This window comes from Rhinolophus ferrumequinum, chromosome 3 (genome assembly GCF_004115265.2).
Source record: "Rhinolophus ferrumequinum isolate MPI-CBG mRhiFer1 chromosome 3, mRhiFer1_v1.p, whole genome shotgun sequence".
Classification (NCBI taxonomy): domain Eukaryota; kingdom Metazoa; phylum Chordata; class Mammalia; order Chiroptera; family Rhinolophidae; genus Rhinolophus; species Rhinolophus ferrumequinum.
Window position 1 is genome coordinate 82887531 of NC_046286.1, and position 19646 is coordinate 82907176.

At 36.3% G+C, this 19646-nt stretch overlaps 1 protein-coding gene across 3 annotated transcripts in view; it reads right to left on the reverse strand.

The window, feature by feature from the left end:
- The window catches only part of MAP3K5 (mitogen-activated protein kinase kinase kinase 5), a 179947-nt gene that overhangs the window by 102588 nt on the left and 57713 nt on the right, over positions 1-19646 (reverse strand). For all 3 annotated transcript variants that reach the window (XM_033103493.1, XM_033103494.1, XM_033103495.1), the window contains exons 3-4: positions 5852-5875; positions 422-615 (exon numbers count right to left, since the gene is read on the reverse strand). In XM_033103493.1, the coding sequence (XP_032959384.1) occupies positions 422-615; positions 5852-5875 (218 nt within the window). The remainder of the gene's footprint in view (positions 1-421; positions 616-5851; positions 5876-19646) is intronic.

Here is a 19646-nt window from a genome sequence, read left to right on the forward strand (position 1 = left end):
TTTAAACCACAATCACGTTTGCACCAACCTAATAATGAAAATAAGGAAGAAACCATATAATGTATTTAAATAAAATATAATAGAGCTCTCAGCAATTTTTGCAGTCTTGTCCTTACACTAAAAGTCCCTGGACATCGACTTGGATAATGTTTCTGTACTTTGAATATATTTTTAGCTCTACCAACACTGTAACAGAGTTAGCAGTCTTTTTTTTTATTTCTGACTTCAAGTTTTTCTGTGAATAAATGAATAAAATGTAACAAGTGGACTATGTGGCATCTATTTTATCCACTTAGAGGATGCTATATATATTTTTGCCTGGTTCTTGGCTGCATACTATGTCTAAGAAATCTGATCAGATGCACAAATAAAGTAGAATGACACTTCACTATTATCACCAAATGGCATTATTAAACTTTACCTGGAACTTGCTTGTGCCACCTTCAGAAGTTGAATGAAACGATCCACGAGAGGTAAGCATATGGGCCCCAGAAGCAGCTCGAAGTTCGGTTGCATGAGCTCTGTCAGCCCCTTCATGAAGCTGCTGTCACAGCAGTAGACCTTGTTATGTGGAGTCACCATGTAAGGAACAAACGTGTAGTTCCCAGTGCACATCTGTGGGGAGAGCAGGCATCAGGAGGTGGTGAGCTAGTCTGTCGACTCCACACTAATGTAATCCCAAGTCTTTGTAAATAAGAATACGGAATGTGAAGGGGAATTTTAGAAAAAACTCGTTTCTTATTTATGACCTATGAAAATGGAAATTTCCTCCAATTCTTTAACTACATACTTCAAATAATTAGGACTTACAGATGATACAAAAAACAGGAGGGCACAGTTTCTATCAATCAATTAAATATTTACTCGCCATCTCTCATGGTGAAGGAGTTACGATATATGCTGTAGGAAAAACAGAGTAGCTTAAAACACGGCCTTCAGCCATCAGGGAACTTAAAATTTAATCAGAGAGACACAGCACACATACATGAAAATATCAAAATCTAACATTTAAGGCCTGCCCACATGACAGGCTACGCTGTGACTGATGCCAGAACAAAGCTGCTCCCCTCTGGGCCATTCTATCTCAGTCATGGCTCCATTTGTCTCCCGGTTACTAAAACTAGAGACCCAGAACTTTTCCTTGATGCTTCCATTTAATTTATCTCCCATATCCTATCAAAGTCCTATCTATTCTACCTCCAAAATATATCTGGTATTTGTCCATTTTCCTCCGTCTTCTTGCCAGCACCATAGACCATGCCACCAGCATACCTGGCCTGAACCACTATCAACTGGTCTCCCTGCTTCCACTCTTGCTCTTCAATCTATTCTCTACCCAGTCATCAAAGTGATCTTTTAACAACCTATATCAGATCACTTCCCCCAGATGCTTAAAACCCCCTCCCTTGCTCTTGGTTGAAGATAAAACATGCCACTACAGCCTACAAGGGTTGAACTACGCAAATTCTGCTTTTCTCTCTAACTTGAGCCCGTGCCACTCTCTACTGACTCATCATGACCTTCTGTCAGTTCCGAATGATGCCAAGTGCAAACAAAAGTAGAGCTGGGAAGAAGAAAGAGGAAATTGGACTGGGCACCTCTGAGTAATAAACAAGTTTGACCAGAGCTCAGGTCTCAGGGAAGGGAAGTGAATTCAAAGCTAAGGATTTTAAACTACACATTCTGAGCAGTGGGAATCATGGAAGGATTCAGAACAAGAAAGAAAACATAAGCAAAGCTGTGCATTCTGACACTCTGGGAAGAAAACAGAATGGACTAAATAAGAAATAAACAAGATTTGAGGAAATTAGGCCGGAAGCTAGCTACAAAGCATGACCAGATTGGCAGCAGTAGCAATGGACGCATGCATTCAATGTCGAAAGGAAGGAATCATCTAGACCTGCACACTGGTTACAGACAAGAAGGAGTCAAAGGTGACTCCACAGTCTTAAATGGGTCTCCTAAAAAAAAAAAAAAAAAAAAAAAAAAAGGTGGTATCATTAACAAAAAGCAAGAATTGAGAAAGCAGAAACAGACTTAATTATTTATGAACATACTGCAGCCTGGGGCACATGTCATATTATCAGGTAATGAATCAAACAAAACCTGACTTCCAGTTAAAATACAAGAAGAACTTCAAGAAGTTCAGGTTGGGTTTGGGGTGGTAGGGTGAAATTTCACGTTTAGAGAGGTTGGGATTTCAGGGCAGTGGGACACCCAAAGTGAAAATATCCAAAAGAGGGTTGGAAATATGTGATTTGCACATAAAAAAATGTCAAGCCAAAATACAGACCTGGGAATTCTTTGATATGGTTGAATCTAAGGAAATGGCAGAGACCTCTAAAAAAAAACCTCGGAGAAAGAAAAAAAACAGAGGGCTGAAAACCAGGACAAGAGATGTGGAAAACTCTATTTATCACTGTTCTTGGGAGTCCAGATCATCCGTTCCGAGCCATATCAGCATTATGGAGAACAACACACCACTTCTCCGATCCTAGAAGTTAACTAATGAGAACATTTATTTACCACTTGTATGTGCCAGGGCATGAATGGTCATAAATTCACAACCGACTGAAGAAAGTGCTATTGTCTCCATTTTACAGGGGAGGAAACAGGTCAGGTTGGAGAGGTCCCACAGTTAGTCTGTGCTGTGTTTGGGACTCCAGCCCAGGGACACTTTCTCTAGTGGGTATGCCATTATCGCAAGGGCGTTGGACACCCTCCCTAGTGGCCTTTACATGCTGGCACTCCAACCCTTTGCCTCAGGTCACCTTTCACGAACCCTGCATGAGCCAAGTTACTGTCACACAGCAAACCGATGAGAAATACCTCGTGCCCTTACTTACAGACAGACTTAATTATTTACAAACATTTTATGTATTGAGGCACTTCTTGTGTGCCCAGTAATGAAGCAGAAACTGGACCTGACTTCCGTTTAAACTATGAGAACTTTCAGAGGGTAAGGTTTGATTTTTAAATCAAGAACATGAAATTGTTCCTTTCTCAAGTTCTTCTGGAACAATAAATGGAAGACACGTCAGGAAGAGGGAAAATGAACATATCTTGCTTCTAAAATGTTACCACCATCCCATATATCATGTGCACCAATTTAATCCATTTACCAAAGCCACTGCTGAGACAAAAAAAGGCACCCATATCAAGAGGCTGCTTTCCAAAGCTTCTAGAGCTTAAACTATGAGTGGTTTATAAAAGAGCAACAGAATCAAATACTCCTGTTTTAGCTAAGCACTGTAACTCAAAATCACAAAACAAAACACTCTGAAATCTAAGGCCCAAAATAGGTATAAACAGATGAAGAGCCGATAAACCAGCAAAGTGCTATCAGAGTTTCAGAATATTCTTCTTCTGCTACTGGATAAAGTTCTGTATCCTCAGAAGTCTTACTATCTGTGTATTTGTGTATAAGACATGAAATATAATATATCATTATCGAAATACTGGGCATTGGGGAATAATGCATCTGTGTAAAACTAATTCTGGGAGAGAATAACTATCAGATGTCTGGGTGTATGACGAGCAGTGGAGAGGCAAAAAGAGAAAAATGAGAGTTGTACAAACAGCAGAGGAAAACATTCCTGAAACTCTCTTCCTTCAAACCCCATGGAGTAAGGCTTCAGAACTCTTATTGAAAATACCATCATACTAAGGTTTTCCTAAGTTCCTGGCATCACTGCACTTTCTGGAGTCTCTTCCCTGTGTTTCTGAGGCAACAATTTTTTTTTTCTATTTCCCATTGTTGGTGATCAAAAACAGGGGAGGCTGATAAGCTGCAGGAGGCACACAGATGTTAAGAGACAGCCCAGGGAGCATGCAGTAGGGAGAAAGTGTGAGGGTTGGTTGTGGGGTGGCGCATTTTTTTTTTTTAAAGATACAAACTATTGGGGTAGAGCACTTTTTCAAAATCTTGAAAATTAATAATATGGGAACATTTATTTCCTAAGTTGGCTCACATATAACTTAGAAATATCATCATTGCAATTTATTTATAGATTGCTACCAAACCTTGAGTTTGAAATAACTCATAACCTAAAGCAAAATAAAAATAACCACTGTGCGATCTAGAACAGACATCTCTGGTGTAACTGCTGCCTTTTATTAATAACATGATAACTCTCAAATATTTAAACTTGGTTTCGGAAGAAGAAAGACCACGTTTCCTTACATTTCAAAATGCCAAGGCATGACCATAAAATAACAATGCCGATGTCTGTGGCCCATGGTTGCTTTCATGGTTATAAAAAGCTACAGATCAAAATCTAGTTTTACTCTATCTAATTATCATTTTTTTTAATGATACCAATTCTGTTTTTCAATTTTTAAAAACGTCATAAAGGTGTACATAAAGTGTGTGTGGAACATGAATTAAGCTTCCAGGAAGACATGCTCTCAGCATTCAAACATATTGAAATGTATGTTCAAAATACTTACGTTTTAATAAAGACACCCAGCACCTCCAACACAGCAGCTTATTCAAGTCAGTGGCAACTTGTTGATAACATGTAATATTAGGTCATCTTATAAATCTGCTTCCCCAAACATCCAAACTAGCGTGGAGCACGACTAGCCCTTTCTACCAATCAGGTCTCAAGTAAATGTTATTTACTCTGAAAGGCCTTTCATGACCACTTGTTACAATAGTTACCACTCTTTAGCAAGGTGCCTTATGTTAATTTTCTAATTGGTTTGTTTGTTTATTTATCGACCTTCCCCCAACCAGCCTCTGGCACTTCTCATTTGTTGTCTCCTGGAATAGTTATAGAATATGGTTGTTTCCACTTTCAACCTCCTACTGACAATCTCTTATGGCACCAAGCCCAAAGCCTGGCACATGGTACATGTTCAATCAACATTTGTTTAATAAAATCTACTACACTGAATCGATGCATGAAAGGCTAATTGCTCATTTCCTGTTGAGATGTAAAGGATGAGTTTATAAGGATAACATTATTTATGCTGCAGTGAGTCTCCGACCTGGTAAAATCTTAACCATAGGTTTTTACATTTCTGATCTAAGGAAGTACTATCAATTGTGTTTTTAATGTTTTAAATCAAACCACGTGAAGATCTTTATATAGCGTATTATTTCCACTCTAAGTTACAGAGATACATTCTTTAAGGTATTTAAATACTGGCTTACTTTACAAAATGAAAAATACAACCATTGGCATAACAAGGCTGATTTCTCTGTATATTATCATTTTTCTTCATGCATTTAAAAATGTCTTCACTTATTTTTATCACTTTTAACTTTTGTTTAATTCTGTGTGGAAGGTAGGAATTCTATAGTATGGTCTCAAAGGCAGATACAAGATTTAGGAACTTAAATCAATCTCTACAGATAAATTGATGGTAGATACATTTTATACATATATATATATACATATATACGTGTGAGTGTATGTGTATATATGTGTGTATGTACATCTATAATTTGTATATATAGTATATATGTATAGATATCTATATATAGATATACATACTTACATGCATACACATGTGTGTATAACTACGTGTGTATATATGCTATTATAGTGTCATTCATAATTCCACAAAATTGGATATACTTTGGAAATTTTTTTCCAAAACATAACTACATATTTAGAAAACAGATATCAGTGTCATCTCCATTATTATAAAATTTCACTGTAAAGAAATATTTAGATAAGACAAAATAACCATATTTATATTGATATGTCAGAAACTCTAAAGATGAAAAACAGAGATAGAAATTAAAATTTTGTGCAGATGAAAAGACTGAATAGCAGAGACTAATTAAGGGGGAAAAACGATTTTAAAAATCTCTGGAAGGGTTAAGTAAAAAAATACTTACCGTATTCTTCTGGCAAATGATTTCCTGAAAAATGAGAAAAGAAAAAAGTAAAGCAGAAGTCAATACAAAATTAATAATTAATTAATTGAACTATTCTTTGTGGGAAAATTTGTATTCACAATGTTAATTAGCAATTTGAAATTTCAGGGAGTGTAGAGTAAGTTCTGCATCTGAGAAGTTTATAATCTGACAGAGGAGAAAGGAGAGCACAAAAGTATCATCTATGGTTTAAGGAAAACAGCACAAACATGTAAAATCCCAAAGTGAATAATCTACAAATCATTTTTGCAGAATATATATGCACAGAATTACCGTATCAGCCATGATCTTTTTGGAAAAATGTTAAAATGAGTTTGCTTTCCTTAAGTACGACCTCCCTCATGCCCTGGGAGGGCAGTGAGGCAGCTGGAAATAAAGGGTACTGGCCACTAATCAGAATGGGCAAATCCACACATAGGTCATAAGGCCATGTGACAATAAGTAGTGATAAATAAAATTTACGTATTGTTCAATAAAAAGTGGAATGTGATAAATACCCTGCGGGCAGTGTCCCTATCTTCTGGGTTGTAAGGAATAAGTGCGATCACGCAAATTAATGTGTCTGGTGCATAGAAAGCTCTTGATAAAACCAGCTATCATTATTATTATTCCTAGACATTAAAGCGACTAGAAACACAGGGTGAGAATCTAGAAAAGCTTACAGTATAAAGACTTCACTGAGGTTGGGGAATTATGACTTAGAGAAACAAATAGAACAGCTTATTGGAAAAGATGGTACGTATGTTATCATGGAAACAAGAAATGTAAGGCATGTGTGGATCCTCAAGGTGGGTCCATCTGGCTAAGAAGAGGACCCAACATTGGTGAGGTAAGAGAAGAGCAATGCAAAACTCAGCTGACCGGCCATCCTTCTGCATTCCAGGATCAACATGGAGGCGAAAGGGAACCAATGAGGGCTTTGGCTTAGAGCAGTCGGTAAGATTTTGGAATGTTTAAGGATAACACATGAGCCAATAAAAACCTGTAGCGAAAGGAACTGTGCTGGGTAATTTTGAGAACCATAAAGATGTATATAAAATACTAAAATATCTTCGGCACCTCATAATCTTGCTGATCGAAGAGGACATGTACACATTTAGAAGGAAACATCATAAGCCTAGACGCACATGCATGTATGCACACACATTCTAAGTCTAAAGAGCATATTACAGCATGCGCTAGAGTTTCTAAGAGGAAGAAGACACTAGTAGAGATTGAAGAAGTATGGAAAGATCACCAGAGAGGGTGAAACTCAAGACGAGACAAGGAGAACAGACACAACTTCTGAGCTAGAGAACTAAGAACAGCAGAGGGGGGCCATTTAGAGAACAAATATTATCATCAGGGGCTAAAGAAGACAGTTCATTTGGGAAAGTATTGAAGAGAGAATTAAAGAGGTATTTGAAAAAGATCTTGAAGTTAATCATTGGGATAAAGCAGCAAGTTCCTTTTGGCACATACTGATAATAAGATTAGAAAGTTATGTGGGGCCTTATTGAAGAAGATTTTGAATGCCAAAATAAAGTACTCTGTACTGTGGGCATTGGGCAAAGTGTTTTTTAAGATGAGCAATATCCATAAAGAAATTGCAGCACATGGAACACTGTTTATAATAGCAAAGGTTGGGAAAAACATACATGTCTATCAATTAGAAACTGGTACAATAAACTATGGTACCTCCAGATAATGGAATACAATGGAGCCAAATAAAGAATGAGGAAGTTCTTTATGTAGTGATATGGAAATCTCCAAGATACACTGATAAGTGAAAAAAAAGCGAAGTTTTTTACTCTATGCTCCCTTTTACGTAAGGAGCTTTGTATGCTCCGTTTTATTTTTCTCCCTTTTTGGGAGAAATTATTTTTCTAATAACTTCATAAAAATTTTCATTTATAAAATTTCTCTGGAAGGATATAAAACAAACTAATAACAGAGGTTGCCAGTGGAGAGGGGAGCTGGCTGGCTGAGTTACAAGGATTGAGAGTGGCTTTTCACTATACTGTACATTCTTTAGCACGTTCAAGTTTTTGTATCAGGTTAATGCATTACCCAAGAAAGACAAATAAAGGTAAACCTTGTTAAAGTTTTAAAAATACTAATTAGATGGTGTTATTTAGTCTTGGAGGGGAAAAAGCATTTAGGTAGCTACTGCAAAAGTCCAGGGACATCCAAGTAAGGGCTTGGGCAATGGTGGTGTCAGGGGAATGGAAATCAAAAGACAGATGAGTGACATGGTGGGGGAAGGTTGAACGTGGCTTTTCCCACAGGTGTTTCACAAATAGCTACTGAGCACACATACACAAATGCACACATACTCATTTATGAAAAAACTATTATTATAAAATAAATAGAAAAATGTTGGATAATCAGAAAAGCCAGGAACACAGTCTGGAGAAATTTCCAAATTTGATTTATGATGCATCTCTCCAGAGTATAAACCCTTTCAGATACTGCTCTCTTTTGATAGGAAAATCCTTCTCTCCTCCCAGTAAGTAACAAGGAAACACCCTTCTGTCATCCTCTGTGTATAGCAGAAGAAACCTGTTCTCTGTGAAACTGGACTGGACTGTCTTCAATGACACCTATTTTCCTGGACTGTCTTCCAATGACAGTAGAAGTAGATCGCGTCCTTATTTTTGCCATCACTAACCCTCATACAGACCTCGATGACAGCACTGCATGTACTAATTGCAAATGTTTCTTTGTGTCATTCTCCCATCCCATCAAAAGACACCTGGATGCCAGGGCCATGTTTGTTTTTTTCATATTTATACCCTACTGATTGCCTAGCAAATTGAATGGCATGGAGTATGTACTCAATAAAAGCATAAATAAATGAATGGATTAATGAATTATAAAATATTGGACTATGATCTGGATAGATATGTGTAAGTTCTGGCTCTGCTCCCGACTAGTCATCTGTCATTTCGCCTCTCTCAAATGTAACACACTAAGAGTTGGATTGAGTGGTTGCTCGTCTCTTCCAACTCTGTATTCTATCATTTGCTTTTGGCTAAAGGCCCATCAGTCAGCACTGCCCTTGTGCCACTAGAAGGAGAAATGTTCCCGTGCTCAGCACAGGAGCTACTGTACCATCACCTCTCTTTCGGTGCAGCAGGCACAGAAATGGACGTGGTAGTGAAGGGATCTGTGGTGAGGACTGAGAGAGCTGAAGGCTCTGCTTGGACTCCAGATAATCACCACAACTGCTATGGGCTGAGGGCCAAGACATGATGTCTTCCTGGAGAACTGCCCATTGGAGCACCAACCGTCTTACACAGCTTCGTTGCTTTCATTTCAGGGAATGCCTGCATCATAACAAATCATAAAACTATTAAAATCATCCCTACAGGAATCTACTGACTTCTTATTAATTACTGCTTGTGTTTTATAGACACTAAATGGACACACATTGTTCCCTTGAAGGAGACAGAGTTTACTCACAGTTGATGATGTAACTTTAAATGAAGCAACAACTCTAAAGAAAAAAATGGTACTATTTGTGCATTTTAACTCAGTACAAAGAGATAACAAGACCTCGAAAGGTATGTACCGTCTAAGGTGGAATAGTAAATGTTCAATATGCACTAAACACACTGAAGGGAAAAAAAAGGAAGAAGGGGAATCAATTTGAGACACAACTGCAATATTTCACACCACTTCATGGAAATGTCTCATCTAGGAGCCTAGAAATAAAAAGATAAAATAAACATAAACGTCAGTTCCTTATCAGTGAATGTTTCTGGACATGCATTACCCCACTACAACTTCATAATTGTCTGACATCTTCAGGGGTCTTCTGGTCAGTTTACCCCTGGCTGTACCAGAAACACCCCCCCAAAATATTTTTTTCTATTTTCCAGTATTCTTTGATAACCAAATAGGGAAGGAAGACAAAAGAGATACTCTAGGTCTCATTCCAGGGGAAGAGGAAGACAACTTTTGATTGCTATTTCGGACAATATAACTTTGAAGAGGTCATTTTAAGGATAAATAAATGGAGTATCTCCAAAATTGGAAAGTGTTTGTGCCTAAAGTTTAAGCAATCACAGCCAAGGAAAGGAAGTGGGCACAGCTGGTGTGGGGTTGCCAAGTCAAATCCACTCAGGGTGGAAGAAGCAGAATGAGCACCCAGAATTTCAGTTTCCTGAAAGAAATGAAAGGAGCTGGTAGTTCTTGGCCAGGGAAGAACAGCTGGGCCTTTCTTCTGATTCCTCTTTTTGGAAAACTTGGCAAGTTTTCCAGTAAAGTTGGCGAAAAGAGGGATATTTCTTGTATTCTCCAAGCCCCATCCTCTTACCTAATTTCAATACTTCAGCACTACAGAAGGAAGTATCAGGTGGGCTACTGTGAATTCTCTGTGAATACTGAAAGGTGGGGCTCACCTTTACCCTTCCGCACACTGCTAAAAGAAAGCTGAGCAGGCTCATGGAGCACACAGGTGCCAGAGAACTGGCCCATCTTTAAAGTCCGGAAACTAATTATATACGTGCTTACAAAAAAGCTCAAATTGAAAAACACAACCCAATAATCTGACAAAAACCTAAAAAAGTCCTATTTTTACAGGACATATGGAATTCTTGGACAGACTTAGAGGGAAAGATACCTGATGACAAATCAAAGAATTTGGGGCTTGCCCTGCTCTGGCACTTAGTATTAGCTGTGCGTGCCCTTACTTAAGTAAGATTATCTCTCTGGATTTCTCTCTCATCTGTAAAGAAAACATCTTCTATCTGTCCAATCTATATAGTAAGTATCTAATTTGTCTATCTCATGGGGTTGTTTTCAAAAACCAAGTGAAACAAGTTTGTGAAAGTACTTTAAGTGTTTTAAAGCCATATACAATATGAGTATTAATATTACCGAAGCAAATAACCCCAACTCAATTCCTCTATCTCCAGACCTAGAGACAATTTGTACCCATGTTGTCTTATGATCAGGGGTAAGAACACATCCTTCTCTTGATATAAACAACTGTCAATTAAAACAACCTGCGCCTAATGTCACGTTACATTATGCCAAATCTGGAAAGCAATCCTAAAAGAAATTCTAGACTCGCTTCTCCTTCTCTCTTAATTTTGTTTGAATAAATATACCTCAGTTGGAGAACTCTACTGGAAGTAGATACATGTCTTTAAACAGGGCTGGGATGCTGATGAATGACATTTTAAATACACAGCTTTTGAAATAGCTCCTTCACACAAACTTCTCTTTATAATGTGTTGTTGTTGTGATAATGGACTTCCTCTTTTACACCAGCTGTTTCTTTCAGCAACACCTAATTGGACTATATTATCCAAGTGCAGGTGTTTCTTTTTTTAAAAACTGTATTGTTGAAAAGTTACAGGCACAATGCATTTCTGTACAGTAAATTACATTTTACACATAAATTGTAGCAATAATTTCAAAGATGCATTCTCTAAAAGGAATCAAATAGGGTCATGGGTTGGAGGACCACAAAGATCAAGTGCCACAGAAAGAATTATTTATTTATAATGAACAAAAGGGAATAGAATTTAGCAAATCTTGCCCTACTTGGGTGGGAGTCAGGAGGCTTTCAAACTCACATCCTCTGTCTACAGAGGTATTTCTTGCTCTTTAAGATATTCAAACTCATGGGCCTGTGATGAAAGTCTCTACAAATAAATAAAATACCTGGTGCCAACCCGGTGATATGATGACATCTTCCACTCACAGTGTCCCACTGATTTCTCTCTCCCTTTAACAAAGTGGTAGTAAGATGCTAGAAACAATGGGCTGGGGGAGGGGAGCCGAGGAGCGGGGCATAAAGGAGGAATTAGGAAGGAAAGCAAGGGCATGGTTTTATCCATTATATAGATAATTTCTTACAAGACGTAGTATTGCTAACTGAAAACTGGATTCTCCAGTCTCAAGCCCTTTCCAAAACCTTAGGGATGGATTCTACAACTGGGAAATCAACTCCTCTAAGTAAATCATTCATCTAATTTTGCCAGTTCAAGATGGTCAGAGAAACTCTTGATGAAGCAGTGCTCACATGTATGGCTTATCAGCTCCTCCCCAAAATTACCTCTTTCTTTCCACAATTTGACATGGAATAATTATAGCTCGGACAAAAGGTCATTTTTGAAGTAAAATAAAAGAAGACTGTTTCTTCTCTCAACAGAAAGAAAAACCTTTCCATGAAATATAAGGTAGGTGTTCTTTTAAAGTGCTGAAAAGAATGCAGTAAAATTGTTAAACTGAAAGCATCAAAAATCTTTGTCAGGGAGATCACTTCTTAAATTACATGAATGTCTAACTATTATACTGTACACCTAACACTAACATAAAATAATACTGAATGTCAACGGTAATTGAAAAATTACAAAAGGTGGGGAAAGGGGAAGGGGAATAAGAGATAAGAGGCTCAAATGTCCAGGTATAAAACAAATAAGTCACAGGGATATACTCATAGGTAATGTACAGCATAGGGAATAAATACTATTGTGACGCGTGGTACGGTGTCAGACGGTTCCTGGACTTATCATAGTCATCACTTCTTTAGGATATAAGTGTTCAATAACTATGGTGTACACCTGAAACTAACATAATATTGTACGTTAGCTATATTTTTAATAAAAAATACCTGTGGAAAAATACAAATTTTAATTTTATACACAATTCAATCTAAAACTAAACTCGTCTTGGTTATTTACCGTGCTAAGGGAGGTAAAAGTTTAAGAAAAGGAAGTAATGGTGTAAGAGCAAAAACAAAAAGTTTTTAGGGTTTAAGAACACTCTGGAATCTTAATGGATTCACTAAATACAGATAAAAATTCAATTCAAGACCAAGGTATTAATAACAAAAATTACCTTGATATCTAGTAAATGGGTGAATTTACTAGAAACTGGTACAATCATCCAAATTTACAACATGGACATCATTGCTCTTTTCAAAATTATAACCATGTGTTTGAAGTGGATATGAATGAGTACCAGAAAAAGACTTAATATCCAATTTCACATATATCCAGTTTCACGCACCTAAACTCTAAACGAACTTGGGTCCCTCTGTACCTACAGATAAAAGATCATGAATCTAGGTACCATGGAACTGTTTGAATGAGCAACGATGGTAGTTCTCAGGATTCATCGTGTTGTAGCATGTATCACAATTTCCTTCCTTTTTAAGGCTGAATAATATTCCATTGTATGTATATACCACATTTTGTTTATCCATTCAACCACTGATGGCCATTCAGGTTGCTTTTGGCTATTGTGAATTATGCTGCTATGAACGTTGGTGTACAAATACCTGCTTTCAACTCTTTTGGGTATATATTCAGAAGTGGAATTGCTGAATGATATGATAATTCTATTTTTAATTTTTTGAGAAACCATCATACTGGTTGAAAATTGCTAATTTTTAGTGGGCTAATTTAGTGACAGTGCTACAAATTTTGATTTGTGCATGCTATTCGTATTCCAATCTAGAAAATACTCTAGATGCACTGAGACAGAGTAAGAGTTTCAGCCATCATATAGGTAGGTACTGTATTCAGTGAGATAGCGAAGGAGTAAGCATGTAGACAGCTTTCTGTATAGAACAGTCTAGTAAGGAAAATCCCATCTGTGATGTAACTTTTCAAGCAATGATTAAAGGGAAAAATACAACTAAATTTCTTGAGTAAGGAATAATCTCACATAATCATTACGTTTTAGTGTAAGCTGTGTCAGCACATCAATTCTGCAGGGAATAAAATGGGAATAAAGCCTATCTTAGTGCAGAAAGAAAGATTCAAATGCATATGAGGCTTTCCAATCACAGCTAGAACATTTAGAACAAGAAATTTAAAAATATTTTGAGATTCAACTGCCTAAAACATATGTAAATTATCCTGATGAATACAGAAAATAACAGACTATAGCAACCTTTACCTTTTTTTAAAAAAAGGTTAATTATGAACTATTCCAAGTATATTAAAAGTATATTAAAAAGTATCACACATCCATGTACGTATGACCTAGACTTAGAAATATAACATTACAGAGATAGTTGAAGACTTTTTTGTCTTCCCCTCCCTGTTAATTTGTTGTTTATAACTCCCATGGACACTTCTATCCTTTTGTAACACAAATGTGTATAAAAGCATTGTCTTGCATGTGATTACAGTTTGTATAAATAACATTATACTGTATACATGCTTCTGTAATTTGTTTTCTGCCTCAACACTGTTTCTGAGATATACGGGTTTCTGGGCGGGAATTCATTCTCGCCCGTTCTCGGGAATTTTTTCACTTTCCCGTTCCCGAATCCCGAGAAAAGTTGGTTGGGAAATCAGGAAAATCGGCTCCTTGAACCCAGTAATACCCACAAAGGGAAATAAATGTACTGCTCACAATGTATCTCTTAGACATTTTTCCTATTTATGGCTATCTAAAGTTACATTGTGTTACAATGTCACACACCACCAGACCTGAATGCTGCGCCACTAGACATGCACGTGGGACACCAGAATCAGATATCACATGACCAGCTAATTTTAGCTCTTGTAAATCTAGCACGTTTGATCATGGAGATCAGAAAACAGTTTGTATTTACACAGAGAAATATTTATTTTCACAACCCAGGATTTGACTACAAAGTCATCTTCAGGTGAACTAACTAAGGAAATCTAAGGTAGTTTCCCTTAATATGACATTGTAGTCAAACCCTGGGCTGTGAAAATACATATTTCTCTGTGTAAATACAAACTGTTTTCTCCACGATGAATCGTTTCCACAAAGTGACAGCAGATACTACAAACCACACTCGATCATTTATGGAAAGAAGAGTATTATGAAATGTTAGAGGTATGTTGAATGGCTTACAATCTGTAAGATTAGCAGTTGAAGCCTTAAGCAATAGAGAAGCTAATATTCTTACAAGTGAAGGAATTTTTAAATTCCTGTTTAGTAATTTAGAAAAATAGAATTCTTCAATGAGCCAAATGCTTTTAAAGGAAATAAAATTTGAATTGGTTAAACGTAGAATTAGAGTTCTTGTGTCTCTCACAAAGTACTTGAGCAACGTTAGTTGTCTATGTGGAAGAGGATGAATATTTAGCCTTGTCAAGTAAGAATGAAATTGCATGACTGGCGAAGTCATTAATGGAAAGACTTTTTAAACGAACATTTACAGCAGAAGAAGTTCCAAGAGAAGAAATAAAGGATGTCCTTACAGAGAGTTCTGACATTAAATCAGAATCTGATCTGAAGTGTGAATTGACTAAAGCAGTATCAATTTCAACATCAAAGCCCAGCCCTATGCATGCAGACAAAATATTTGCTTCTCTAAGGAAGGAATTGAGCTTATATGAAGCAACACTTTCTCTCACTCCCAACTTGAAGATGCTTTCAGATGCACTCATAACAAGTCTACCAACGTCTACAGAAAGTGAAAGAAATTTTTCCACATCAAGTATATTTGTCACAAAGCGAAGATCACAATTATTTGATTGGGCAATTAATGCTCTATGTTTCTTAGAGTTTAATTTTAAAAATGACAAATAAAAACTATTTGAAGTATTTTTTAAAATTTTCAAATGAATATTTGCATATGTTTTCCATTAATGTTTAATTTAATAAATAAAATATTTAAATGAGATTGGGAATGTTAATACATTGTGTGATATAGGTAAAAACTCACTGTATACTATAAGGTTTGGTTAAATAAAGGTTGTTATTAATTACATTGTTTATATTTTGAGAAAACCTGAAATATAACAGAAACCTAGCCAGAATGATACTGTAGTGACTGACCCCTGTTTAGCGTTCAGGGCAAGAGAGGCACTAGTCATGAAATTCTGGTCGACCTCCATTTAGGAAATTTTATTTACTCAAGTTTTGTGTCGACCTTTTACATATAGGAGTGTCTCGAAACCTCTGAAAGACTGCGCTGGGGCCATGAAACACGGTTGCCCCACCTTCTCTACAGCTTTTCTGTTTATTAACATTTACTGTTACAGCCATTATTGCAGGTGATCAACGAAAATTAAATAAAAAAGATTATTTCGGGAATTCTCGAGAATTCTCGAGAAATACGATTTCCCGTTCTCAATTCCCAAAGGTTCCAAAATGTCAGGAAATTGGAAACCCTACCTGACATTGATACCTAAAGCTGCAGTTAACTCATTTTAAGTGCTCTATAATATTCTATTCAATGACTATACCAGAAGGTATTTCCCAATTCCTTTAGGGTAGGGGTTATCACAAACCACCTTAGCATAAATATTCTTGATTATATCTCCTTAGACATGCCAGAGAGTCCTTTTACAGTACACACCTACAAATATAATTACTATGTCTTTGTGGTATGCTTATTTCATATTATTAGATATTGCCAAATTAATCTTTAAAAGATAGTGACAATACATTCTCCCACCAGCAAAGTGTAAGTTTCCCAGTCTTACCTTTAGTATTGCAAGAGCTCAATTGTTTTTTTGTTTGTTTGTCTGTTTTTTAATTTAATTTAATTTTTTAATTTTTTTTTGATTTTCTAACGTTTATTACATATATTTCTTTATAGTTGTCAGATCCCCTACATAAGGTCTTTTTTTTTTTTTTAATTTATCGGGGTGACAATTGTTAGTAAACTTACATAGATTTCAGGTGTACAATTCTGTATCACATCATCTATAAATTACATTGTGTGTTCACCACCCAGAGTCAGTTCTCCTTCCATCACCATATATTTGATCCCCGTTACCCTCATCTCCCACCCCCCACCCTCCTTACCCTCTGGTAACCACTAAACTATTGTCTGTATCTATGAGTTTTTTTGTTTGTTTGTTTGTTTGTTTTGTTTGTTTGTTGTTTTTTTTTTTACTTAGACGTTTATCATTTATATCCCTCACACTGTGGACCCCCCTTCCCCTATCCACTATCTCTCTGACATCGCACCGAGCCATCCCATTTCCACTATCTCCACTACCAATGCTGTGCTCTGCCTATTGTAAATGTATACATACCTATATATACATATATATATATATATATATATATAATATTATAGTTGGCATTCATTATTGTTCAGCTTCAGGTGTACAGTGCAGTGATCAGGCATCTACATCTTCCCTGAGATGGTCTCCCAAATGGGACACGTGTCTATCGGATACAAGGGCTTAATTGTTGACTACCAGATAGTGTGTAGTGGTCTTCTCTTGTTTTATTTTACTTTGTTTTTATAAGCAACATCATTTACAGTGAATGGGGAATGGCCTAGAAAAAAGAGAGGGAGTCAAAGAAGGGAAAAAGGGAAAGAATCACAAGAATTGGAGTAGAAACCTCTTGTTATAAAGGAATTTCTGATGATAGAAAAAAAATGGTTCATCAGAATAACTTCCTCACTGTACATAAGAGGCACTCATTTCTCCTAAGCCCTTTTTGATGTCAGATTCATTTCGTGTATCTGCCCCACAGCTCATTGCCGAATAGTGTTAAGACTTCTCCCACTTACTGAGAGAACCCAAATGAAGGTTTGATAATTTCTATTATGCATGAAATAAATCAGAAAACACTTGTTACAGTAATTTCTTATTTTTAAGCAAATGTAAAATCTTAGCATTGAGTCTCTCATTAATAGGCACATAAGAAGTTCTCATGATAAAGGAAATTGTGAAAATTGTGTTATTACGATGCTAAGGAAAAAAAAAAGAATACTATCTCTCAACTTCCCTTTCTTAGATACAATGATGATCTTTTTGGAAAAAAAAATAAGTATTTCATTCTTACTATAATAAGATAGATAGTACTTGTGACTTAAAACAGATACAATTCTAACTGCAAGTACATGATTTGATTACATTCTAAATATCCTTTCCTATGAAAACTCAGACCTAGATTTTAAGTACTTTTACGGTTCCTGTCAACTGTTTTTCAGGAGCTTAAAGTTAAAATTTTTCCTATGATTTCTTCCTGAGAATTTGCTGCCAAAGAGAAACTGCTCTGTTCAACAAAGGGCAGTAGATGAAAATAAAATTGGTGCAGCTCTACTTTCTAGATGTCCAAAGAAACAATCTAAGTGAAGCTAGATAGATGATGAAAATAGCATTGTCATTCTGTCTTTGCCCTTTGAAAACAGGGAGGTGCTTCATTTTTATTTTATTTGGCGAATCCACGCATAATATATTATTTATAAATATCTCTTGTTCTGCCTTATTTCACAGCAGTTTTCCTTTTTGTTGGTAGATAGCTGGGATAACAATTACACCTATGACTAACTGCAACAGAAATATATAAAATTAAACACACACACACACACACACACACACACACACACACACACACAGACTTTTCTCCATAGCAGAAGATTAGAGGAATTTCTAGAGTTCAAAGGAAATTGTTAGACTGAAAAAACTACTTTCTATCCCAGAGACCTTTGTCTTCTGCAACCCGACACCTATTTGAGCCAGGAACAAGCTAAATAAGAAAACAGCAAAAGCTTAAGTTAATGGGAGAAGGGAGAAAAGAAAGGATGGATGTTGAGTGAAACAACACAGGAAGCATACTTGATGGGGTTTTCAAAATAAACATGCTTGCAGGAATGTCTGATGTCCTTCTAACTAGTGGTAATTGCAATAAAGTTGAGTGGTTAAGGGGGATGGGCTTTGAAATCAGACACACCTGGTCCCAGATTTTACTAGCTGTATCATCTGGGGCATATGATTAAATTTGTTTGAGCTTCAGTTTGCAAGTCTATAAAATGGTGATGGAATATATTACTCACAGGGATGTTTTAAGAATTAAGTGTGAAAATATATGCAGGTAAAGCACTTAGTACTTAGCTCAATAACAAGCAGCTTTTATGTACAAGATAAATGAGTATGTTTTAGACAAACTAGCCTTTTTTAGAGAACTTTATTCAAACACCAATAACACTTCTATACCAAGGCTGGCTGAAAGCAATTAAGTACATCAGTTTAGTTGTCTCATACAAATTTCTGATAAGATTAGCTTTATCTCTTTCTCTCAGATGTAACTTTAATTCATTTTTTTTTAAAAAAAAACTTCCATAGGAAAGAATGACCGACCATAAAATTAAATCGCCAGATATCAGTAGAGCAAAAACAAAAACAGAGTGAAAAATGTCCAATATAACATTGCCTGCTTAAAATAAACAATGCAAAGAAAATAAATTAATAGAATAAAAAGAATAAATAAAATAATCTCACTCCTTCTTCATCAAAAGCTAATATATGTTGTAAAAGGTAACACACCAAAATGTTTCAGTATACACCATCACAAAACTTTCTGATGCATTAATTAAAGGGGTAAATCTGGGGTAAAATTAAGTTGGGGGTTCTTAAAAGAATTGTTCCAGGTAAAAACAGATTTAGACAGAGTATGGACAGATCTCATTGGACTATTTCAGAATATTCTGGAAAGGGCCAGCCTATCAATGCCCAGCACAATATCTGGCATGTAATAAATGTATTTGCTAAATGAAACTTCAGATTTTTTTCAGAGAAAGCCATACAAGCTTTAGATACTCAGATAAAAGCAAAATACTACTTTTTTTTTTTTTTTGGCATGGATTTGGGGTTAGAGATCTTCATGTAATAATTACTAAGCCATCAGAAATATGGCTCTGGGTTTTAGGGCTCCGTGTTCCAAAGCTGGCTTTAATTTGTGAACTGGAAGATAGCGATGAGCAAAAGCACACACAGCTGGCTGGAAGTGTGTCAAAGGAAATGAATAACATGAGGCTCGGTATGAGTTTCACTGAACTGTTGGAGGCTTTTCAAAGAATCACACA